At 33.9% G+C, this 25,973-nt stretch overlaps 3 protein-coding genes across 3 annotated transcripts in view; all 3 read right to left on the bottom strand.

The window, feature by feature from the left end:
- Positions 1 to 19,896, bottom strand: part of LOC136798516 (uncharacterized) — a 30,398-nt gene extending 10,502 nt beyond the window's left edge. Inside the window, exons 1-8 of the mRNA XM_067055146.1 lie at positions 19,637 to 19,896; positions 18,845 to 18,957; positions 18,414 to 18,604; positions 12,659 to 12,847; positions 12,030 to 12,194; positions 11,311 to 11,442; positions 10,638 to 10,810; positions 9,658 to 9,762 (exon numbers count right to left, since the gene is read on the bottom strand). Of these exons, the coding sequence (XP_066911247.1) occupies positions 9,690 to 9,762; positions 10,638 to 10,810; positions 11,311 to 11,442; positions 12,030 to 12,194; positions 12,659 to 12,847; positions 18,414 to 18,604; positions 18,845 to 18,957; positions 19,637 to 19,665 (1,065 nt within the window). The 5' untranslated portion in view covers positions 19,666 to 19,896 and the 3' untranslated portion in view covers positions 9,658 to 9,689. The remainder of the gene's footprint in view (positions 1 to 9,657; positions 9,763 to 10,637; positions 10,811 to 11,310; positions 11,443 to 12,029; positions 12,195 to 12,658; positions 12,848 to 18,413; positions 18,605 to 18,844; positions 18,958 to 19,636) is intronic.
- A 475-nt stretch (positions 19,897 to 20,371) lies between these two features.
- LOC136798527 (SOSS complex subunit C-like) lies at positions 20,372 to 21,339 on the bottom strand. The gene is made up of 2 exons (XM_067055158.1): positions 21,021 to 21,339; positions 20,372 to 20,730 (listed from the first exon to the last, which is right to left on the bottom strand). Exons 1-2 carry the CDS (start codon positions 21,253 to 21,255, stop codon positions 20,639 to 20,641), a joined length of 327 nt encoding a protein of 108 aa, XP_066911259.1. The 5' UTR covers positions 21,256 to 21,339; the 3' UTR covers positions 20,372 to 20,638.
- A 132-nt stretch (positions 21,340 to 21,471) lies between these two features.
- Positions 21,472 to 22,872, bottom strand: LOC136798521 (ankyrin repeat domain-containing protein 54-like). Its single transcript, XM_067055152.1, has 2 exons — positions 22,104 to 22,872; positions 21,472 to 21,925 (listed from the first exon to the last, which is right to left on the bottom strand). The coding sequence occupies exons 1-2, from the start codon at positions 22,857 to 22,859 to the stop codon at positions 21,854 to 21,856; spliced, it is 828 nt and encodes a 275-aa protein (XP_066911253.1). The 5' UTR covers positions 22,860 to 22,872; the 3' UTR covers positions 21,472 to 21,853.
- Positions 22,873 to 25,973: the final 3,101 nt, after the last annotated feature.

Below are 25,973 nucleotides of genomic sequence, written 5' to 3'. Positions count from 1 at the left end.
CTTAGTTTACTTGGTCAAAGTATCTTAACGAAGAAATTTCATTATGTAATTCGCACGCTCAATCGATATGAAGCCGACAAATAACCCCCGAAAAAATGTCTACTTCTTAGAATTTTTTCGTCCCAGGAAAAATGTGATAAGGAGTACTTATATGCCCGAGAAATAACTAGTACTAGGGTATTTTTGACATTGCTCCCCGATATCCATTTTTAATATATTTTGTTAGTTTTTCTGCTTTTGAAGTGTTCACGTCCACGGCAACAAAAACTTTGAAAATATTCGACGGATATTTGATCACAAACTATGTTTGCATTTCGCTAAGTAACTGAACCTACATATAGAATTTCTGTTATCTTAAATATATCTTGCCTTAGGTAAACTTTTTTTAAAAGAATATTTCAGCTGAAATCTGATCATACTGATCAGTTGAAATGCTAAGATTCTATGGTGCGCATATTAGGTTGAACCAAATTTCTGCGCACATATGCTTTACAAATTTAAGGGAAAAAAAGTAACGAACTCTTTAATTATACGAAAAAAGTTAGCCGTCTTGTTCGTCAGGACATGATATATCAATAATTACGTAGCTGTGCGTTTTAGGCTGAATCTAAGCGAACAAAAGAGGTTTCGCAATTCCTTCAGCATATGACGATCAAAGATTCAATCTCATTAAACTCCGTCACTAGATATCAAGACTAACTTTCCCTTACAATTCACTCTAAAACAAGATGCTTGGTTTGCTCCTCGTGCTTAGACTAGAGTCTACTTCTAGTTTTACTTTGCTTTTTGATCATTTTTTGCTTGTGTATTTTAAGTAAAAACATTGCTTCATCTTAGAACAACTAGAATCGACAGTTCGCCTTAAAGCAAAGCTCAAAATTGAGTACTAATAACCTGAGTGCTCAATCGCGTCATCCAGCCTATCAAAAAGCCTTACCCCATAATTACTGTGTCATAAAAATCTGCTCTCCTACACAAATTTTGCGCTCCTCCTGTCTACGCTAGTGTTCTTTTGCCACAATTAAACTTTCATAATTCACAGCCCTTTAAGTGTCTTTCGAAGAGGCTTAAGGCTTTTAAAGGTCCGAAAAAGGGAGCCTTGATAAAAATACCTAGTATCAGCTTTGCTTAAAATAATTTTTGACTTTTGTTTGGGCAAGTATGATCGGAATTTTTGCCTTATAAACGGAATTTGCTTGGATAAGAATTCCATAAAGTATAAAATAACATTTCCTTTCTGTTAGTCTTGTAAGCAAAGATGTGAAAATAGACATCTGCTAATCAACTGATAGTCGAATGACGGTCGAAATTATCGGTGGTTTGTGAATCAATTACAAGAATGCGGGCAGACAAACTTTCTAATTATCATGTGCCATCATCTACTTTCTCATTAAATTGCGTCAACAATCTTCCTTATTAGCTAATCTCATTGTCCTTTGACAAGATATTGACTATTGATTAAAATCTATAATTTGCGAGTAACTTTTGTTTATTGCTTGGTCACAGTGGTTGTGAGATAGGCAAGACATGCACTGATATATAATGTCATATGACATCGAAGAAAATGAGTTAAGATAAACGATGAATGCAAATTTTGTCAAGAAGTTTTCGTTTCGACTGGTTTTGGCTGGTTGCAGAATATTATGAAAAGGGAACAAAGGAAATTCTAAGTTCACATTTACAAAGCTAAGGAATTCCAACAAAGTCTACAATAATTGTAAGTTTAGTAGTTGAAAAAGGAAGAATGAATCAGATGTTTCTAAATATATTCTGGGAAACCTATTTTAGAAAGCTTGTTTAAAAGTTGCTAAATTAAGCGTTTGATATTTATCAAAAAGCTTCAGCTACAAGCAACTCGATTCTAATGGTTTCTTTGAATCTGAATTGATTCTATATTCTTTAAGTAGTGGTTTATTACCAAGGTTGCCCAGTTTGAGTTAAAAATTGTCATTTTTGGTCTAAGTCGTAGGAATTGGATTGGGCTTTATGGTCAAGCAAAAAAAAACAATCAAAGTGCTCAATGAGTGATCCAAGAACCTCCAAATTTGGCCCTGCTTTACTTGATTCTGTTTTCCAGCGAATTGATTTGAAGTTTTACCACGGGGCACTTTTTTATCATTCAAGCAGGTCCGCAGCGGACCTGACTGCTTTGATTTCCCTTTCCTACCCATCTCCATCAAGTTTTGGTCGTTTATTTTTACCCCTCCCCCCTGGCTGAAAAAATCCTACCGGGTCTGTGAGAAGGGTGTGTTCAAATCGAAAGTTTGTGAATGGAATAGTTTTGTGGCAATCATTGTTTTCCGGCAGATGTCCAAAAAGTGAATTCTGAAATTCTGAGGTTTTTCTTCCAAAAATTAAAAGTAATGTCAAGCCTACAAGTCACCCTTTCTAAATCGTACTATATTTAGAGTCACAACTATAAAATCTTAATGGAATTCGGATCACCAGTAAATTTTCCAAGAAACCTGTTTGATAATTTAAGGCAGATCTATTATGAGGCAGTTTATGAACCTTTTAGGTTATGTAAGAGGAGACGGAATTTTCTATATATAGCGAGAACGAAAGAAAAAACGGTTACGTAAAATCAAACTGGAACTTACATGTTCCAGAGACTAAAATCTGAAAAATTAATATGATCCTAATTTTGAGTCAATTTTTAAAAATCTAGTCCAACCCATTTTCATTTTATTTATATTTCAAGAAATTTTGAAGAGAACTTTTTCTTGTTTTTAACCTGTTTTAAATGTTATCAGATAATATACAAAAAGTCCAAAAAGAAAGGGCAAATAATAAATAAATGAATATTTATCTGATTTCAAGTAAGGGGGTATAATATAGAATGTGTAGGAAGAAATTGAAGAAGAAGTGGGTTTAGAAAGTCACGATAGAGAAGATATGATATATAAAGAGTAGATTATCATGAAGCGGCAAGAATAGTCAAGGAAACAAACATAGGAAAAAAATCAATCATTTTGAACGATGGGATAAATTATTCTTGAAAGTCGTGTGTTGAGAAAATGAAGCTCTTTCAATGAGGTCTACTAATACGGATTTGAATATTTGATCAAGGAGGTTGAAAGTAAGTTCAACACAAACCTTCTTTAAAACAGTCAGGTCTTCGTTAAGAAGTGCTCTGTATCGCGAAAGAGTCTCGTGAGTTGAGTCTCGCCTGAGAGTATTGTCTGAGGGTATTGTCTTATTGACAATGCCTGTACACCTTTTCCTTTTCCGCCACAGTCGCGCGGTCAGGCGCATGTCACGTAATTATTTAATTAGCCCCCTAAACTCGATCCAATCCTTTTTTTACACCTTTTTTTATTTTTATATTATCTATAGGTGCGAAAAAAGACTGGGACGGTTTTAGGGTGGTAAAACGGACAAAAAATGCCCGCGGGCGGCTGAATACGGTCGAAAAGGTGTATTAGGAATGGGGAGAGTGAGAAGGATCGTACTGACCGTTAGAGCCATTACGTTTACAATTTATTAAAGTGGCCTTTGGTGCACGAGTATATATAGTCAAATCATTTACCTCAGTAAATTGGCAGCATATCTGTCGAGTGAACTGTGATAAGTAAGTTGCATGTTGTGATTCTGTATACGTTTTTTATAAGAACAAACTGTAAGGCTTATCGGACTCTAAAACACCCGATTTCATAGGAAAATAGACGAAAATGCTCAAGAAATGGCGAAAATAAAGTCCAAAACTCAAAAACTTAAGAGCATCCGAAGGCTTCAAAAATTTTGTATGTTCTTATAAAAAAAACGTGTACATAACGGTAAACTCGTTGTCATTAGCGCGTTTCATAATCTTGATTGTCTATTTCTTTATAACGCCTCAGTTTTTTGATAATCCGGCCGTAAGATTGCCGTCCGCCGCCTTTGAACCTATTTAGTTTTATTCTAAATATCCTGGAGTCAGGTAATGGTTGACGATGCACAGTTTGATTATTGGTGATAGTGTGAGTAAAGAAATGAAAGGATTTGATCGGAAATATCGCTTACAACAGATTATCACAGATTCGGCTGTTTTTTATAGCTTATAGGTGTTTTTATATTATACTTAAATGTTTTTCTTTGGTTCCGCTCACGTCATTTATGTCTTTTCTGTGAAAATGATGAATGTCTTCTAGAGCCTAAGAAAGAGGGTCAATGGTTAGGTCCTCCATCAATCACAGTTTGATATGTGTCAGTGGTGAATAAAAATAAAAAGTATCTGACTTCATATATTTACAACGGATTATCATAGATTTGACTGTGTTGTGCACATAGTAAATAGCTACTTGGCAGGATTCGTATCGTTTTTTAATGCGTTGTTTGTCTAAGTTTTATAATCATGCTATATTGTTTATTGAATAAAAATGGTTGCAGTAAAATAGGTATGTAGCAATTGTGTCGCTGTGTCGTTTTACGATTTAAGAGACTTCCAAGGTTGTTGGAAGCAATAGCGCTGATTGAATTTTAAGAGTTTCTAAAGAAGGATAGAAGATAGTATTACAAAATCAGTTCAGAAAGGGGAAGAAAATAGATAAAGAAAATCTTCCAAGAGGTCAGGGGCCGACTCGAGTAAACGGGACAAACACGCCTATGACGCCCAATATTTGACGTGGGCGTCCGAAAGGAGCTATCAAAGTTTCGACCTTTTATCGGAAGTTTTCTTGATAAGAATTGATCAATGATATACCTACATCGTTGTATAAAAATACACCATTCATTTTTATCATGAAGTGAAAAAGAAGTGTTTGAATATGATTTATTCAAAAGGTTCTATGCTAGTAACCCACTGTGGCAACCCTTTTTGTTTCTGCGGTTTGATGATGAACATTATGAAATTTTATTATAGTTCTGTTTGGAGAGAAAGCACTGTTTATTTTTCAATCGGCTTCCAACAAGTAAAAGGGTTTCTCTTTCATGAGAAGATTTTTTCATGAACTTCTATTTTCCTATTGAGATTTCTTTTTGGTTCAGTCAGTCAACTGTGCTTGTAGAAATGAAGAGGATTCTGAGGCGTATTAATCGAGACGAATGTGTTCTTTATGTTTGGAGATTTTTTTTTTTTTGCTCAAGTTGGACAAATAATCAAGGAGGATTTCATTTCAAATGGGTTGGTGCTCAACCAAAGTAGATGATTTTTGACATTGTTCGGTTTTATGCTAGAACCAGAAAAAGTGAGATTTATGGTTCAATTCCTCCCCCATTAGCTATTGTCAACTCAAATTTAGATTTTTGAATTTTTTTTTTCAGGTAAGAAATATCAAAGTAAAATTAAAAGAAACAACAGCACCAACAACGACATAATCAAAATGGTGTCGACAATCACTTCACTGACAACGCTGTCAACTGCAATCTTCAACCAAACATCAAATAACGCTACAACAACACAATCTTCATCACATAGCCATGGAACTTGTGAACTAGAAACGAAAACATATGTTGTGCTTCTAGGCTATGTGCTCATCTTCTTCATCGGAGTCACGGGTAACGGTCTTGTTTTGTTCTCATTCCGCAGTTTCTGGAGACGTGGACCTGTTATCGAATTACTTATCCTGTATCTGGCATTTTTCAATTTCTTATCATCCATGTTGGACCCAATGATGTTCGGCTACTGGCTAGTCACGTGTTATAAATCATGGCATTTGGGATGGTATGGCTGCAAGTTTGTATCACCACTATGTCGTATTTTCACCAATATCTCAATCGGTATAATTCTCATCATGGCGCGATCGATCGGTGTCGCGCGCGATCGTGTTCCCTTTCCGGAAAAGGCTAAGTAGAGGACAGGTACATTTGTTAGCCGCTGGTGCTATACTGCTTGGTTTTCTCAGTGAAGTTCATCATATAGTTGGGTCATACATTAATGATAACGGCTTATGCTCAATTGTTCTAGTACGGACTCCGACCTATCTCTACCCGTCACTCATCTCCATAAGCGGCCGTATATTGATCATTATATTTGTTTTCATCTCAACCACCTTGTTAGCACATATCAAACTGAATAGATCTCAACATCGGCGCTTTTTACAAAGAAGTTGTGCAAATCCTCATGGTATGACTCGAAGAGGTCGCAAAGTGACGCTCATGTTAGTGGTCATGTCAAGCGTGTTCAGTATAACCGTTCTACCACGTGATTTCTTTCACTTGATCTATAACGCCAGTTGGGGACTGGGCTCTGGTAATGGAATCATATTATCGTAAGTTTTTAATAATTTCATTTCACCAAATTTGGCACTCAAGCATCGCTTAACCTACAACATATAATGATTTCTATTCGTACTTTTGACCCATAACCTCACTCGGCTATTTTGGAGAGATTGTTATGAACTTCCTATCAACAGTCCGGATCAGAGGAAAAACTTTGTACGGACCATTTTCCCGTAGGATAATTGTCTGATCTTTTGTACACAAGGGAAGCCTGCTTATTTGAAAATATCTCTCATGAAAAGTTTCCATTTGAATTTTTCAATTGGTTTAATTTTTAAACATCTGTATAATATCAACCGTTCTCTATTTTATCATGACAGGCCAACCATGAAGTATATCAACCAACTCTTAAAGCTTCTTCAGACAAGCAATGTCGTGTACAACGTCTTCATATACTCACGCATGCATGAAACGTTCCGAAGATTCATGCTGCTTACCTAAGAGATATCTACGCAAGATGTTCACGCGGAGAGGAAGTGTTATGGTACGCCGGGACAGCGAGACGACAACGATGACGACTCCAGTACATTTGTGAACAACCAGATAAAAACGTGGACAGTTGATTAAACACTCAAATGAACAAAAAACCCTAAACCTTCTACTCACTGTGTGGGTTTTATGGAGAAAAAACTTTTTCAGAGTCCATTCATGAGAATTTAAACTCTCACGTCTCACGGGTGAAAATAAATCAAAATACACGTTTTTTTTTTATTAGAAACACCTAAAATTTGGCTGAGCCTGGGTGTGCTTTTTTTTTTAGCAATTTTCAGCCTTAAATGTTCTTAAATGCGTTCTTTTTTTCAGACTACTCTAAATCGATAATATGATACAAAATAAAGAGCACTTAAATTGGCAAAATTTGGATAATATTTGACTCTCGAATTTTGAAGATCTACCCCTAAATTCGGTTAAAACTGCTTAAAAAGAGGAAAAAATTGTAGTTTCTTGTCATTTTTCCAAACTGAGGCTGGGCATGTTCTTAAGATGTTCTTAATTTTTCGACGAATTTCAGCCTATATGTTCTTATAAACTAGGTTCTAATAAAAAAAAAAACGTGTAAGTGAAGTGTTTTTCTTTTCTTAAACTGTCAAAAGTTTGAACCTATGGCAATGCCACGGATTGTGCTTAACTTTTTGATGATGTAAGCAAGAGAGTTTGGGCAACATTGGAATTGGAATAGTTGATGTTTATACACCCGTATTTTCGTCTGGTTTATTTTGAAGAATGGGATGAGTTTTAAATTTTTTGTTTTATTATTCAGTGTTATCACAGCAATCTAAAAGTCATCATTTAAGAAAAAAACTTATGAAACTGGAAAAAGACCAAAAACATCGAAATAAAGGTTGAAACAATAAATTGAAGTTGAGATAAGAATTGTTTGACATAAAGGTTTAAAAAGATAATCTTCGAGAGATAACCATCCGTCTTTAGAGAAAGGAAAGCTTTTAAAATTTATCTTAAAGGAACTAGAGAAGATTAAGTATCATGGCGAGCAATCAGTTTCCTGAGGAAATTCTAAAAGCATCCTAGACTTTCTTTGTTCATTAATTCATGACCTATCAAAGGCAAAACAGACGGGCAAACGAAAGCATTTTTTCTCAACTATGATTGCTTCCATAAGTGTTTATTCACCTTTTGGACACCATTTTGAATACTGAAAATTTATGGGCTTTGAGATATATATGACATGAAAACTAAAAAACATCCGTTCGCGTTATTATTTATTATTCATACAAAATTATTTTTTAAATTATTGAAAGATTTTACTCAATATAAACTTTTTTGTAAATTCCAAAATTTATTATAAACATGAAAAGATATGGAAAATACCAGTAACTTCTTTCATGAATCTTAAGAAGAGGAGGAAACCCTAGAAATCTCATCAATTGTCAAAGTAACAGTCCAACAAGTCATTCAGTCTATGGTTTTGCAAAATTCAACCACACATTTAGAATTCAATAGAAACAGTCAATCGAGGGTGTGAACTTATTTAGATTTTACTTGATCCAAAAATAAAACAAATTTTGCATGAGACTGGAATAGCACACCGCTATTCAAACCTCGTAATTATTACTTTTAACATTTGACCGAAATTCAATCCCACAATCCTTTTCGTCTAGATTCGTAATGCATGCAAGTTATTACTTTTGAATTGCCAATAAGTGTAATTGACTTCCAAAAGCAATTGATGCAAAGGACGATGGGATTAAAACAGTAAATTTGATGTCTATTTTTAGAATCACTACAGTGTGCTATTGACATACCTGTACCAGTGAAGACCCCCATCCCAGACTAGAAAATTCGGCAGAAAATCCGTCCCATGTGGGAAAAATACCATAAAATTTCAGTCACGCTGGAAATTTGATTTTTTTAAAGTCTATTTAAAATTCTATGGAAAAAAAACACCCCTAAACAATTCTCCTAGATCTTTTGACCTGAGAACAATAGATTTTCTATCCCCATTTAGCAATTCCCCATTACGTCTTCACTGTGGGGAAAGGTGGGCTGTGAGACAGGGGTGTATAAAGGCCATCTACAATCGTGCTTAACGTAGTCGTGAGGCATCTTTCTCTAATAAATACATAAACCTTTAAAATATACTTCAAATTACTGTTTTTAATTTTCAGTTTTACGTCAGTAAACCCACCAAAAATGGTCATTTATTGATATAATGTTACAAAATAAGATAATGGGCGTGGTCTTAACTGTGTGGGAGCTATTTCAGATATTTAAATGAAGCATTTATTAATTGAAGCAAAAGTCTTAAATTATTCATAAAGTGCTATCAAAATGTTACCCTTTGACGTAAACATTGATTCAAAACTTTCAAATGAACAAAAAACCCCAAAACTTTCTACTCACTGTGTGTGGGTTTTATAGAGAAGAGACTTTTCATTCACAAGAATTCAACAGAGTCTCGCGAGTGAAAAAGAATCCAAATAGTTACAAAAATAATAGACATCACGAGACAAATAAAGCAAATCTCTACTATATAATTTTTATTGATTATTCCCTCTAAAGATTCAGAGAGTTGAAAGTGAGAGAGTTGAAAGTGAGAGAGATGTTGTCTCTCGTCATACCGGATGTCTCAGAAAAAAGTCCCCCTCTTTGAAGTGAATTTTCTCGAGTTCTATGAACTTTTGAAGAATCAATCCTTTTGCATCGGAAAGAGGAAGGATAAACTTAAACTTTGGGGGGTCGTTTGTCAAAATTGGTCAACTAGATCAAAAGTTAAAGTCTAAATGTTAAAACATTACTTTTCAAAAAAGTCGAAAAAAGGCGAAAAATCACCTTGGTAAAGTTTCGGCGAAATTGTCCGATTTTCAAAAAGTTTCAAAACTAAGCTTTTTTCCACTAAAACCAAATGGGCTTTAAACACACTTAGCCCAAAATCTTCTTCATAATTAATTATGCATGGTTTCAAGACTTTTCTCAAAGAAAAGTATAATAACAACTTACAATCAATCGCTTTCATCTCAACCAGAAAGACCTCATCCGATTTCAGCACGATATTTTGCGACCTCTACTCCTTCCCAGTTGTGGTTTTTTAAGGGAATGAAATATCTGTAAACAAAATAAAAAGTAGTTAAGTGTGAAGGGTTTAGTGCTAAAAAATATATTAGCGAACAATATGGTTTGCTGACCGTGATGTACGAAATAAAAACAACAGGTACTCTATCATAAAAAGAAACTCTTAGTCATTATCTTTGGTCAATGTTCCTCCGACGATTTCCCCCGAAATACTGGCTGTGTAATTCTTGCAATGACTTCCATAAGCATAAAAATACTCAAATTACTAGAATAATGGCTCTATTGAAGAAAAATACAATGTCAACCGGCAGATACAGTATCTTAAACCAGACAAACAGGAAGGCATTTGTTTGGGAAAGCAGTGTACAAAGTTCTTTCGTCTCAGCAAGATACAAAAAGAGGCTTTTCAGTATCAAAATTTCAATTTGAATTGACTAATTGGTAGCGAGCACCTCACTAAAAACCGGGATTTTTCATCTCGTTTCTTAGTGTACAAAGTTCTTTCGTCTCAGCAAGATACAAAAAGAGGCTTTTCAGTATCAAAATTTCAATTTGAATTGACTAATTGGTAGCGAGCACCTCACTAAAAACCGGGATTTTTCATCTCGTTTCTTAGTGAGTTCCACTCTGACGATTTTCGAAAAATAGAAGCCTTTCAAGTGTTTTGACGCAAATTCGATTTTTTTGCTGCTGCAGGAGCTTCGAAAGTTAAAAGTGACGTCAATAAATCGAATGTTTAGAGCCCGAAAACCCGGACTCAAAACATTCGAAAAAGTCGCAAAATGGAATAGAAGTTAAGAAAAACGCGGGTGACGTCTAGTAAAGGCTAACTAATTGGCAGCTTTAAGTTCCATTCTTACGTCTGAGATAAAACACTTTGCTTTGACCAATGAGAAAGAAAAACTCACTTCGTTCTCATTTCTTGCTGGACTTTCTTTTCGTGATCTGTTACACCGTTCAGTATAACATGCAGGTTGCTTTTCATGTAATCCATCCGACTGGCGGATACTAACGTTGTATGGACGTCCGGATGACTACAACTGAAGTCCAATGCTAACTTAGCTGCTGGTACTGAATTGCTCTAAATAATAATAACGAGGAATTACACATCTTTTAATATAAGAACATTCAAAACTTTTGAAGCCTTCCAATGTTCTTAGCTTTTTGGCTTTTAAGACTCAAAATGTTCTTATTTTCACCATTTCGTAAGTATTTTTGTATCTTTTCCTAAGAAATCGGGCGTTTTCTAAATATTTTGGCCATCAAAGACTTATATGTTTGTTTTTATAAAAACCGCGTAGCATCTTCATTTTAAAAAGAGAACGACAAATATTTGGTCAGTGCAAACACACCTACAAGAAAAATTCAATAGTTTTCCAAAAATATATTCATAGTACCTGTATAAAGACAGCTGTCACGTCTGTCATAGACGACCAAGCTCAGCTCCTAGACTGGGAGTACTGTACTGCTCATTCAAAGTTCAAATATCTTTCCGGGTTAACATAGATGGGACTGCCATTGTTTGTTTCGACCGTATTTTGACAATGATTCTAATGGAGATTATATGACTGAAAACCTTACCTTGGCATACTGTAAAGCTTGGCCGCACATATTTTTGATGGTGTCATCAGCAGGATGCCAATCTGGAGGGCCATCACTTGATAGCAAACCCATACTGTTGGGTGAGGCGTTAATAATACCAACTCCTTGTGACTAAAAAGAAACATTGCGAAACGGTGCTTTAAAATAATATTTTTTATGATATAGAAAAGGGGGCGCGTCTCTTCATGCTGACAATGCAGAATAAACAGTTGGATTTCTCACAATTTGCGCGAAGAGCCGAGATGGAACGAACTTTTTCTTTCTCTTTTTAAAAAGTGATGTGTAAGCAAATGGTAGGAGATACGTCAAATGACGTAACAAAGCAGAGATTTTTTGTGGATTTGAATACAAAATCGTTAAAATTAATTCGTATCGAAAAACAGAAAGCCATTTTAGTTAAAAGCCAGATCCATTACGAATCAATGCTGTTGAGTGGCCTGTGGTTAAATAGGTCAAATGTTTGGAGGTTGGTCATATGGATTCAGGCTGACTTGTTTCGGTGAAATTAGATGAATTTCAGAAGCTCTAAGTAACTTATTTCAACTATTTCACTATTCAAAAACAGGGGGTACAATTAAGTATAGCTTCTGCAATTGTGAGCCATTCTAACCAGTTCCAACAAGCTTTGAGTCGGCTCACCACCTCTGTATGACCAGCCTTTTATTCTACATGAACAGAAATCCAGCAAAGTGACTTACCTTAAAGAAGGGTAAGTAATCAAGTAAAGATGTATCGTTCATGGAATAACGACAATATGAAAGAATTGTATCGATTTCAACTGTACTTCGTTTCAACACACTTTCCAATACGTCAAGTGGATATCCTGTGATACCAATGTGTCTGATCAGACCTTTCTTTTTAGCCTGAAAGCAAATAGGATACAGAAAGATTAGCTTGATATTTAAACCGCAAGTGTTTCAAAGGCAACGTTGGTTAAAATCTATTAAACGGGGGAATGACGAGTGAGCTAATTCTATTACAATTTAATATTAATAGCATCTTTCCTCTCTCACCAAGAAGGTAACTTGTCTGTTTGGGCACACCAATGCCATGTGGACACTAGAGATTTTCCCAGGGCCACTTAGGCGGTCAGTCAGGCGGTCAGTCAGGGTCAAATTTTCAACTTTTCCAAGTACCTGTTACGCGTTACAAAACAACAAAAAGTCGAAAAAGTCTCTCTAAGAGTAGAGAATTTTAGGAAATTGTCTCTTAAAGGGTTACTTTTTTGCAAAGATTTATTCGCTCAAAGGTCCGGTCCAACCCTAGAACCCCCTTCCCCGGGGAGATTATTCACAGATATTATCTGGAAAACGTCAGAAAAGGATACCTCGTTCAGTGCAGGCAGCGTCTCGTTAATAATGATATCTAACGAAGGTGCAAACTCCATGTCATGAACTTGAACCAGATCAATATAATCTACACAAAGTCTCTTCAAACTTTCTTCAATGCTCTTTTCAACACGTTCTTTGGTGAAATTGAACATATCTTTCACGCCACCATCTGGATAACGACCGACCTAATAAAAATTTTCAAAGCGAATATGAAAACCATGAAAATAATGCAAAAACCATGAAAATAAATAGTTTCTGGTGAAAAAAAAAAATGTCAGGCCAGAAACGATAAAAATACGATTTTGTTGATCTACTTTTTCTCACGCCAATTTGAAATTTTCTACGCCAAAACTTGAATAGTCTCACGCCAATTTGAATTATTTCACATCGATTTGAATTTTTCCGATTTGAGTAGTTTCACGCCAAAAATTTGAATAGTAGTCTGAAATTTTCACCAAAAATAGCAAAGTAACAAAAAAGCTATATCTTAGTCTTAGATACAAAGAGAATAATAGAATGCTGTTGCACGACAAGGAGGAAAACCTAAAATAACATGGATAAAGAAGGAATTTTGAGATCTTATTTCAACCAAGGCTTTGAATACTTTAAGGACAGAAACTTTTGCGGGCAGAAACTTTTGCGAGACCGAAAAGTCGCGAAATTTCGCGGATTCAAGTGTCGCGACTTTTACTTTTTGAAGAAAATTTCTTGAAAAAATGCCGAAAACGCAAAAAACGCGAAAGTTTCTGCCCTTAAAGTATAATGAAATTCTTAGGTTCTTATCTAAGTACCATGGAATCATAATAAGCTATAGTACACTTTTGAGGAAATTACATGGCTATGGTTTGAAGAGAAGAAATATAGTGAAACATAACAATCTAACTCTTGATCAAATCAGACATCGGGTTCGTCATCTGATAAATACCCCAGGATCAGCTGGTGGTTATAGAACGATCTGGCGTTCCCTTCAAATTAGTGGAGTTAGAGTAGCACGTAAACTTGAAAGTGAAATTTTGAAATTTTTGATCGCAGTATTGTAAGTTGTTTGAGAACTTGTTCGTGGAGAAGCTTTTTTACAGATCTAGAATGACGGAGCAGAGGTACTCTAACGTGATTTGAATGAAGTTTGATTTCACTTTATTTAACACTCGTATTCGAAAAAGTGAATTGCAAATGACTGCTTGGCGTCCTGATTCGCTTTACTACTTGCCTAAATTGGCCGGGTCAGAAGATCGGAAACAAGTAGTTCCAAAACCTTTTAGAAAGTTTCCGAAAACGTGGTAGTGAGAGACTATCGAAACGAATACTTGGAATATTTTGATCATATTATGGAGATAAACCGGTTAGAAATCCAGAAGATTGACTTTCTGCATTAAATTCATATCGCTTTTGTTAGATGTTATGTAAAACATTTATTTGATGAAATGTAATTTTAAGTACCATTTTGAATATATAATGTGCTGTTTTATCAACTCAAATATTTCAATTAACCTTCTACATCTTTTCTTCTTCCAAAGAGGCCGTCAAATAGGAAGGGATATTCTGCTGAACCAGCCCTGAATTAAGGGTGCTTATTTGATTAAAAAGATAGAAAAATCACAAAACTAAATCAAAAAATGATTACAAAAAATGTCAGGCTGAAAATCTTACTATCTTGAGGATAAAATAAATTCAATTTGCCACTTGCCTTGCTTAATTTCGAAGCACTTTCCTTATCAGCAAAAAAAAAAATCCAGTGCAGGCGCATAGGCTACGGGAAGTAATCCTCATCGAGTTTTGGGCCCCTGATAAAATCCCACCGGGGCTGTGAGAAGGGTGTGTATGAAGCAAGTCCGAGCCACTATGTCCTTCGTGTGCAAGTAAACTAACTAACTAACCATTTATGCCCTAAACTTCACAAAAAGTGATGGTGAACTCGATTTCGAAAATTTTACAGGTCCCCATGTGACGTCATCACTTTAGCTGGGGCTTTAAAATGAAAGTAAAAATTAGCTAGAAGCTCAAATATAGCTTAAATGAAAGATCTTCATCTCAGGATTCCAAAAGATATCACAACACGGGTCTGAAAATCAACATTTGAAGAGCTATAACACGAATTATGTCTCAAAATGTCTATCTGAATTTTGGCGTCAGACTATTCAAATTTAGCGTGGAAAAATTCAAATTGGCGTGAGACTAATCAAATTTTGGCGTGAAAGAAAATTTAGGCGTGACAGTTGTGGGCCAACGTACTGATCAAATTCCAAGAAAATAATTACTTTTTGTTGATCAAATTATAAGTTTTTAGTGATCGAAAACAATAACTTTTTGTTGATCAAATAATAGGTTTTTGGTCTATCAAATACCGTAAAAACAATTACTTTTTCTTGATCAAATAATACGTTTTTAATAATCAAATGCCATAAAAATAATAACTTTCTGTTGATCAAATAATAGGTTTTTGGTCGATCAAAAATACCGTAAAAACAATTACTTTTTGGTGATCAAATAATACGTTTTTAATAATCGAATGCCATAAAGATAATTACTTTCGGGTGATCAAATAATATGTTTTTTGCGATCAAATGCCATGAATATAATTTCTTTTGGTGATCAAATAATACGTTTTTAATAATCAAAGGCCATAAAGATAATTACTTTCGGGTGATCAAATAATACGTTTTTGGTGATCAAATTCCATGAAAACAATTACTTTTTGGTAATCAAATAATACGTTTTTGGCGATCAAATGCCATGAAAATAATTACTTTTTGGTGATCAAATAATACGTTTTTAATAATCAAAGGCCATTAAAATAATTACTATTTGTTGATCAAATAATATGTTTTTGGCGATCAAATGCCATGAAAATAATTACTTTCGGGTGATCAAATAATACGTTTTTGGCGATCGAATGTCATGAAAATAATTACTTTTTGGTGATCAAATAATAATTTTTTTAATGATCAAATGCCATGAAAATAATTACTTTCTGGGGATCAAATAATACGTTTTTGACGATCAAATGCCATGAATATAATTTCTTTTGGTGATCAAATAATACGTTTTTAATAATCAAAGGCCATAAAGATAATTACTTTCGGGTGATCAAATAATACGTTTTTGGTGATCAAATTCAATGAAAACAATTACTTTTTTGTGATCAAATAATACGTTTTTGGCGATCAAATGCCATGAAAATAATTACTTTTTGGTGATCAAATAATACGTTTTTAGTAATCAAAGGCCATTAAAATAATTACTATTTGTTGATCAAATAATATGTTTTTGGCGATCAAATGCCATGAAAATAATTACTATTTGTTGATCAAATAATACGTTTTTAATAATCAAATGCCATGAAAATAATTACTTTCGGGTGATCAAATAATACGTTTTTGATGATCAAATGCCATGAAAATAATTACTTTCGGGTGATCAAATAATACGTTTTTAGTGATGAAATGCCATGAAATTAATTACTTTTTGGTGATCAAATGCCATGAAAACAATTACTTTTTGGTGATCAAATAATACGTTTTTGGCGATCGAATGTCATGAAAATAACTACTTTTTGGTGATCAAATAATAATTTTTTTAATGATCAAATGCCATGAAAATAATTACTTTTCGGTGATCAAATGCCATGAAAACAATTACTTTCGGGTGATCAAATAATACGTTTTTGGCGATCGAATGTCATGAAAATAATTACTATTTGGTGATCAAATAATAATTTTTTTAATGATCAAATGCCATGAAAATAATTACTTTCGGGTGATCAAATAATACGTTTTTGGCGATCGAATGTCATGAAAATAATTACTTTTTGGTGATCAAATAATAATTTTTTGATGATCAAATGCCATGAAAATAATTACTTTCGGGTGATCAAAAAATACGTTTTTGGCGATCAGATGCGATGAAATAATTACTTTGTTGATGATAAATAATACGTTTTTAATAATCAAATGCCATGAAAATAATTACTTTCGGGTGATCAAATAATACTTTTTTTTGATGATCAAATGCCATGAAAATAATTACTTTCGGGTGATCAAATAATACGTTTTTGATGATCAAATGCGATGAAAATAATTACTTTCGGGTGATCAAATAATACGTTTTTAGTGATGAAAGGCCATTAAAATAATTACTATTTGTTGATCAAATAATACGTTTTTAATAATCAAATGCCATGAAAACAATTATTTTCGGGTGATCAAATAATACTTTTTTTGATGATCAAATGCCATGAAAATAATTACTTTCGGGTGATCAAATAATACGTTTTTAGTGATCGAATGTCATGAAAATAATTACTTTTTGGTGATCAAATGCCATGAAAACAATTACTTTTTGGTGATCAAATAATACGTTTTTGGCGATCGAATGTCATGAAAATAACTACTTTTTGGTGATCAAATAATAATTTTTTTAATGATCAAATGCCATGAAAATAATTACTTTTCGGTGATCAAATGCCATGAAAACAATTACTTTCGGGTGATCAAATAATACGTTTTTGGCGATCGAATGTCATGAAAATAATTACTATTTGGTGATCAAATAATAATTTTTTAATGATCAAATGCCATGAAAATAATTACTTTCGGGTGATCAAATAATACCGTTTTTTGGCGATCGAATGTCAAAATAATTACTTTTTGGTGATCAAATAATAATTTTTTGATGATCAAATGCCATGAAAATAATTACTTTCGGGTGATCAAAAAATACGTTTTTGGCGATCAGATGCGATGAAAATAATTACTTTTTGTTGATTAAATAATACGTTTTTAATAATCAAATGCCATGAAAATAATTACTTTCGGGTGATCAAATAATACTTTTTTTTGATGATCAAATACCATGAAAATAATTACTTTCGGGTGATCAAAAAATACGTTTTTGGCGATCAAATGCGATGAAAATAATTACTTTTTGGTGATCAAATAATACGTTTTTAATAATCAAAGGCCATTAAAATAATTACTATTTGTTGATCAAATAATACGTTTTTAATAATCAAATGCCATGAAAATAATTACTTTCGGGTGATCAAATAATACGTTTTTGGTGATCAAATGCCATGAAAATAATACGTTTTTGGTGATCAAATGCCATGAAAACATTGCTTTTTGGTGATCAATAATACATTTATGGTGAGAAATAATACGTTTTTGGTGATCAAATACAATGAAAGTAATTAACTTTTTGTTGATCAAATAATAGTACGTTTTTGGTGATCAAATAATACATTTTTGGTGATCAAATGCCATGAAAACATTTGCTTTTTGGTGATCAAATGCCATGAAAACAATTGCTTTTTGGTGATCAAATGCCATGAAAACAATTGCTTTTTGGCGATCAAACACCATGAAAAGAATACGTTTTAGGTGATCAAATAATACGTTTTTGGTGATCAAATGCCATGAAAAGAATCACATTCTGATAAGAAAATTTATATTTTAAGATCTTATATGCGCGGGTTTTCTTTTTTATTTTGAATGTAAAACTATAATTCTGCATGAGCCTTTGAATCTTGTCTTATCATACGTTGAAAATGTACTTCTTATTTCTATCTTTCGCACGCGCATAAAGATCTCATACGTGAAATGGCCTTTGACACCACTCGAAATATCCATGCACGTGAAATGGCCTTTTTTCCTCCCCAAAAAAATCATGCCTATAAAATGGTCATTTCCGCATGGGTTTTTGAGATTTTTAATTTTGTAAAAATTTATTTTCATACTAAAGAAATATACATACCTTCGTGGCGATATAATAAGTATTTCTTGGTATTTTCTTAGCGGTTAATCCACGGCCAATGACTTGCTCTGAATTACCATACCATGGTGCAGTATCTATATAATTAATTCCATTTTTCAAACAATATTCAATGATATCATAACATTCTTGTTCATCCACTGTACCATAAACACCACCAAATGCTGAACAACCTGCAAAGACGAGATAAAACCTAAGCGATTTTATAATACAGATAATACAGATGTTTCTGGAATTCAATTGGAGAAATTTGATACTTGTTGTGTTTAATACCGTCCACCATCAGACAACTGCAACGGTCAAAATCTGGTTATAAAGAAAGAGAAGCTTTCATGCATGCGTAGACAAATAAAAAAAGTCCGAAAGCATAATCTCCTACAACTAACATATAAAAACGAAGATTATTTTCCTACCTAAACCTAGCTTAGATACTTTCATACCAGTTTTGCCAAGATCATTATATTTCATTTTTGTACACATTGACTCATCTCGATAACCAGAGATGAAGGTTGATGGAGGATCACCCCTGGTATGAAAAGAAGAGAACGTTTTTTAAAGATACTCTTTTGAAGCAAATTAACCCTTAGACCACGAGGGACGCGTAAATGCGTCCAAAACAAGCCAAAATACTGAGTGTCAGACTTGAGGACATAGCTCCTGACCACTTGATTTAAAGGGACATAAAATGCTTTTAGAAAGAGTATAAAAATAGCTTTTTAATGGTACCACCAAAACCATCTTCTAATTCAAAGGTACTTTAAAGTTTTGAGTTTCAAAAAAAAAATTTGAATTTTTTCAAAAAAAAAGCGGGCACAAAGGTTTAAGAAAAAATATTTGAAAATGAAATGGGCTCAGATCTTCTATCTAGTGTGTATCTTCTTGATATCACTTGTGTTTATTTTTATTTGTGACACGAGACTGATAACAATAAGCCAATCCATTAAATTTTCATACAGAGGGAGGAGGTCAAAAACCATTTCCTGGAAATGTGTGGATACCCCATGGAAAATTTCTTTTCATACCTTGGTGGACGAACTAAAATCAGTTTTTAGACCCCCTGAAATTCTGCTTTAATAACCCCTGGAAATGTTCACCCCTGTATGGCTATTAAATAGAATGGCCCAATATCTTTATTGACTCAGATTGACCAAGGAGAGTCTCAGAGAAATGAGAATTTTAAAGAAAAAGAAAATTGAACAGCTTACATGTCAAAGCAGAACCCAAGAAATCTCATTCACCCATCGCAAACAAGCCGTTGTGATGACCAAAATTGCAACACAGAGAATTCGTGATGTTGGTGTCAAGGTACAACAATGTGTAACTTTATTAAAGAAAGTCTCATATTTTTTATGTTTATGTATGCTGGAAAAGAAAACATCAAAATATATCAGAAGTACAAAGTTTTTGTTTTATGTCTGATGCAAAAAGTTCAAATTTCAATTATGTAAATTTTGTTATATTCATCTGAGTCTCAGACCCCTTCCAGTTGGGGGGGGGGGGGTACACCCTCCAAAAAAGCCTAAAAGAAGGTGGGGGCTAATGAAGTTTCAAATATTTGGGGCGACCTATAATGTACCTATAATGTCTTAATGATTGGCTTGAATTACAAAAACTTGAAGCTCGTGAAGCTGAAAAATCGCAATATTTTTATATAAAATGGGCAAAATATTTTATCTTAACTTTCGAAGTGGAACCTATAATTTACATTGAAAAACCCCTTTTTGTGGAACAAACTTTTAAAAGTGTCTTTGGGGGGACTTAAAACTCAGGGGGGACCGAATTTTTGTCTGGGACCTAAACCCAAGCTTATCAGCTATGTTTCATTTTAGGTCTTTCTATCAAGAGTTAACAACATATAACATAATGACAACATACTTAAATGCTTTTCTAATTCCTAGACATCAAAAATAAAACAAATCTTTAACAAATTTCTTTTCACGCAATACGGTTGGAAAATTCGTTCATCTCCTTTGTTCCATCGTTAACTTTCAGTGTTGCAAATACCGATCTATCTATCAAGTGATTTCCAAGGGTCTCCAATAATATCGAAATTATTTGTTAAGTTCTTTAAATCTGTGAAGTCCTTTGCTTTGTATCATTTCGTTCATTGTTCAAATTTGGGACCGAATGTGAAGTCAAAGCAATATGGGGCTCAAAGAGATGCTTTTAATTTTTGCAGTTCTTCATTTTCGGTGTTTCGATACCTCTCATGCAACTTTGTCATCAACTCTTGGGATGACAGGAAGTATAGGATTTCCAACTGTCGAATCTGATGCAATGAAATAGCCTGAAGAATGTGCTGGAAACGAAGAAAATATTTTTTCATATTGACAATAAAGTAGAATAATAATAAAAGTCTTTTATATGTTTCTTGCGATATCTTCGTAGAAAAGTTTCTTCTGTTAAATGTCTTGCCGAAAATTCGGCATGCACTTAAAATTTTCAAAAAGTAAGGTTTTCAAATAAAAACATAAATTTAAACGATTACAAGGATTCACCACCGATTTCAACATAATCTTAATATTAGAGCTTAAAATTTCAAACTATCTTTGTATCAAGAGTTAACATACAAATGACTTATAAACTTACCAGAAGCATATTCTAAAGCACCACGTCTATTCAATGGCATTGTTGTCATGTCATGCTTAACAGGTGGACGACCAAGCATTTGGTGTGTCATTGTGGCGCCCGATGAGGAGGGCGGTAGCATGGTGGTTGATGAGGAACCACCTTGAAGTAATTGTTGTTTTTGTTGCTGAAGATCTTGTAAAATGTTTTGTCGGTTCCGCAGATCAGAGCCGAGATTTGGTGGGTGATATGACATACTTGGCTTTATTTCCTTTTCAATTTTTGTTTAAATATTTTAGAATATTGTTTATTCTGTGTTTTTCTAAAATGAAAATGAAATAGTATTTTTAGTATATTTTGTTTCTTTTTTCCTACTTTAAGTTAAAAAAGATGCCTCAGTGATAAACTTTCTCCATACCAAGTTCTGTATTAGAAAATTAGAAAACAAGTAAAGAGGAAACAATAAAGGACGTACTACATAAGTTGTCATTAATTAAATAGCTTACAAAATAGACTGATACAAAATATAGATGTGTATAAAAACGTAAGTAAGTAACTTAAAACCTCCAGAATTTAACCCTATTTTATTCATACTAGGCTTTTAGGGGCGGTTCATAATAAGGGGGGCTGATCCTGTATCATCTCTTAATCTTGAAGCTAAATAAAAAAGTTAGTAATTTACAGAAAATTTCATTCCAAAAGCTCGATTATTTCAGGAGCTATTAACAATAGTTTCATCTCCGAACAGAAACAGCCCCCTATTACGATTAGGGTTAAGGATTTATATATATTCTGTAGCTTAACAAATATCTAGAAACCTATGCAATTGATTTTAAGAGTTAACCAAATGACTATCACGGTTTGTTTGATGATGCGTCAATGTTCATTTGAGTAAAACTGGAAAGCAAATTGTTGACTTCATCAACCTAAAAGAGCATAAATCGACTAGTCAAAAAATGATAATGACAAATTTAATTATTGCAATCGACGATATAAAGGATTATAGTATACCAATTGGTAAAGTAGATTGATAAGATCAGTTTTTGTAATGAGAAAACTTTTAGTTTATTCCAAAAAATAGCATCAAATCTAATTAAAACTTACCCCTTGTTCTGTTTGAACAGCTAGCAATTGCGTTTTCATTTCACACATTTTAAAATAATCTTCTTTCTGTCCACACTTATCAAAATATTCCGTCAACATTGAAATTATTTCCAAAACCTCCGCTTTCCTTTTTTCCATTGTGTAGGCTGAAAACTTTTTACTATCTACATTGCGCTCTCTAGAAAGCATCTTTAAACGCGAATGAGATAAATGTAATGGTGTTTTTCCAGATAAATCTGTCATTTTAACATCTCCTCCAAACCTCAATAATAATGTTATAACTCGAATATGGTGAGTACAAGCTGCTAAATGTAAGGGTGTATTTCCATTACAGTCTTGTGCGTTTGGGTCAGCTCCTTGCTGTAGCAGCAAGTGAACCAATTCATCCGCACCTCTAGATGCTGCAAAATGCAAAGCAGATCGTTTCTTATCATCAGACAAATTCACATAATCCTTTGCTCTTGGATATTTATCAAAAAATTTTTGTAGTTCATCAGCTATTCCATTATTTGATAGTACTCTAAGTTTCTTTGCTGTTAACTCTGTCGAGAAATAAGTCCTTCGTTTGGCATAACCACAACGTTTTCGCTTTTCAACTCTTGTGTATTGTTCTTGGGCGGGTGCGGTCTCAAGAACTTGGTACCCACTACTTTCACTTTTATCAATGATGGTGAATGTCGATGGAATTATATTTGTAAACACAAGACCAGCAGGTGGTTCAACCTCATTATTCTCATTTTCAGTCCCTTCTTCCATTATTTTATTCTTTTTTCTAGAAAATTAAAAATTAAAAAATATTGTTTTTAATTTATCGAAGAAGGAAATCAGTTGGAAAAATGGTTTTTTTGCAAATAAAAGCACAATTATTGTCCTTCTTAATTTTACTGAAGCAACAAAACCTTCAAATTTAGATACACCCCCTTCTCACAGACCCGGTGGGAACCCTTCCTACTGGAAAAACTCGCCAAAATATTGCCTCCGTTGGAAAATTATCCTCCAATTTTTGTCCCCACTGAAAGAAATCAAATAAAACAATCCTCACTTCGGAATATTTATCATTTTTCCCATCCCCACTGGATTTAATTGACTTGAAAACAAAAGAATTGAAATCCCAATTCATAAAAAATATGAGAATATCAATCCCCATCCAGTTTCAGTTCGTTATTTATATCCCGCTGGCTGAAAAAATCCTACCGGGTCTGTGGGGTGTTTAGATTAACCTAGGAGGACACCAAGATGCTTCACCACTCTTATACTAATGTGTTAAAATTTCCCAAAAAGTTTAATACCTTGAATGCAGTACATCTGAAGCCACTGGGAAAGGAAGATGGCAAACTCAGTTTTATGTGTTCTGTTCTGAGTATTAGGGATATTTAATTGGCATTGAGCAAGCTTACAACAGAGACTCCAAACAGTTTTGATCGTGTTCAAAAATAAAGGCCTGTTTTGTGACATTTTCAAAGTGGCTGACAATTTTGTTAATAAAATGAGTATTTTTGGTGGCTAACAGTTTATTTTTTCACCAAGCATAAGTAGAACGATTAACCTTTCCAATTGTTTTGGAGCGAAATTAAGTGGCTCAATTGGTTACAAGATATTTCAAGATAAGCTATGAGTCGTTTATGTGGCTGACAACACTGGTGGCTTTTTGAAACCAACCAGTTTCAAAATGTTGCTCCTTTATCTGTTTTGATTGATATGAATGATACCTCTAGTTACCGATTCAAGTGTCATTTTCAAACAAACCATTTCCTCCTTTGAGGTGGCTGACAAAACACATATTTGGACATATTTGGACCTGGAGCCACACATTTTACTCATTTTACCATTTTTTTCATCAAAATATGTTCTTTGTGTAAATACCGATCATCATATAAAATTTCAACGTTTTATTTGAAATATTTCCCAAGTTATTCAAGAAATACTCAATTTTTGAGTTCCCTAAATGTCACACTATTTTTGAACATGATCTTTTAGGCAAATCAAGTAAATGATATGTTTCAGGATGTTTCAAATTACTACAGCATACATTACTTCCCCTGAGCCTGATAGAGAACGTTTATTTCTCTGAAGATTGCTTATATTATATCCTAGATGGCATAGCTTCAGCCCCCCCCCTTACCTTATTTTTTTGGGGGGGAGCTAAGAAATATTTTGGCCTTTAAAGAGCCTGGGGGCTAAAATTACCAAATTATTTGAGGGGACCTAGATTGTTGGAGGTGGCCTAGATGATCTGACTGAGACTCTGGGGGCTGTTCCGCTAATTTCAAAAGATCTCTTATATTAAATCAAATATAAAAAGCAAAAGATTAATAAACATAAATATTGATACAAGTAAAATTTAGTTTTCATTTATCAGTACTGTACTCGCATTAACTTTTTATTGACTTCTCTCCACGGGGGCGGGAGAACAATTTTTTGTTTTTGTTTATCTTGGGACCTGAAGTGTTATGGGACCTAGCACAAGGCAATTTTTGGGGAGCTAAATTGTTGGGGGACCTTACTTTGTTGGGGGGAGCTAGAAACCTGGCTGAAGCTATGATGATGGCACCAAACCTTGAGTTTGAAATTAACTTGAAACTCGTTTTCTTTACTCAAACTAGTAAATGACGCTATCATTATAAAATTTGAGCTAAAGTTCATTCAAACATCACATAAAACGGCTTTGGTGCAGACATAGGGTCCTCCAGGGTTCAGGTACACCCAAAAATACAATAAAGGGTTTTGCGCTCTTTTGTCATTCCTGGGAAAATACTTCCATGGTGAACATCTTTTTACCACAAACTTTCTAGAGTTTTAGTTGATCTTTGCTAGCTTTGAAGGATTTCAAGGAAATCTGTCGACAATAGGAGAAAAGTTCAATTTTCAACTCTCATGGTTATATTTTCAACTCTCAAGGTTAAATCCTCAACTCCTTAAAATGCATAAAATACGTTTTCTTTAACAAAATCATAAAAACCTTGAAATCTTTCGGACAATCAGTCTTTTTAATCTCCTTGATTTTGAACAGAACCTCAATAACATTCTTCTTTATAGTTGTGGTAAAGGAGAGCCCAACTATAGTTGGGCCCGACGGAGAAAATCTTTGATTTTCAGTGCTTTACATTGGCTGATAATTGATAATCTTACAACCTTATTTGACATGATTTCTAACCACTCTGTTCTAATGTGATGCACCGAATGCTAACCAACATGTTTTCCCACCATTTTTGAGGGGGTCCATATTGGGGTCCATATTAGGGTCCATATAGGGGGGGGTCCAGGTTATGTCTTCTCCCTCCAAAGTGAGTCCATTTTGCTACATGACATACATATTTGAAATCAACGAAGTTCAAAGTTTCAAAAAGTATAATTTCAAAATTTTTAGTCAAGTAGAAAAAATCTCCTTTTTTTTTCATCTTAAAAATTTCCAAAATTTTTGAAAGGTTTTGAAATCATCCAGTTAAGATTATCTTTTTAACAAGTACTTTTACGATCTTTAAGAGCTTAGACCTTCATCTTTCATACTGTGCAATTATCTTTCGTATATTTATGGTTGCTCCATTGTAAGGGAAAGTTAATGATATAGTGACCCTCAGATCTACGGCTTGCGCTATGGAGAAAAACTCTTACCCCAAACTTCCCGCGCAGATTTTTTTTTGAAACACTTTTGATTTCAGTGCCGTGGAGACGTTAGATGGCAGGAGGTTTTTGTACAGAAATCTTCAAATAAATGGAACTTCAAAATACCGGGTACGCCACAAAAAAGTTTCTCTCTTCGAAACTAATTTTCTTGAAATCTAAAAATTTTTAAAGAACCATTCCTATTTCGTTGGAAAGAAGAAAGATAGACTTAAACTTTGATGGGTCATTAATTAAATTCGATTAATC

The sequence above is a fragment of the Clytia hemisphaerica genome, unplaced genomic scaffold, assembly GCF_902728285.1.
Source record: "Clytia hemisphaerica strain Z4C2 unplaced genomic scaffold, Clytia hemisphaerica genome assembly, whole genome shotgun sequence".
Lineage (NCBI taxonomy): Eukaryota > Metazoa > Cnidaria > Hydrozoa > Leptothecata > Clytiidae > Clytia > Clytia hemisphaerica.
The sequence above is the reverse complement of the archived record's forward strand: the minus strand, read 5'-3'. Positions and strand labels throughout refer to the sequence as shown.

Excerpts from the sequence above, each read along its gene's own strand:
- LOC136798527 (XM_067055158.1), bottom strand. The coding sequence starts at position 21,255 with ATGTCATATCACCCACCAAATCTCGGCTCTGATCTGCGGAACCGACAA. Across the intron at positions 20,731-21,020 it reads TGCTTTAGAATATGCTTCTG|CACATTCTTCAGGCTATTTC; the intron begins GTAAGTTTATAA and ends CTTCGTTTCCAG.
- LOC136798521 (XM_067055152.1), bottom strand. The coding sequence starts at position 22,859 with ATGGAAGAAGGGACTGAAAATGAGAATAATGAGGTTGAACCACCTGCT. Across the intron at positions 21,926-22,103 it reads CTGTTCAAACAGAACAAGGG|GTTGATGAAGTCAACAATTT; the intron begins GTAAGTTTTAAT and ends ATGCTCTTTTAG.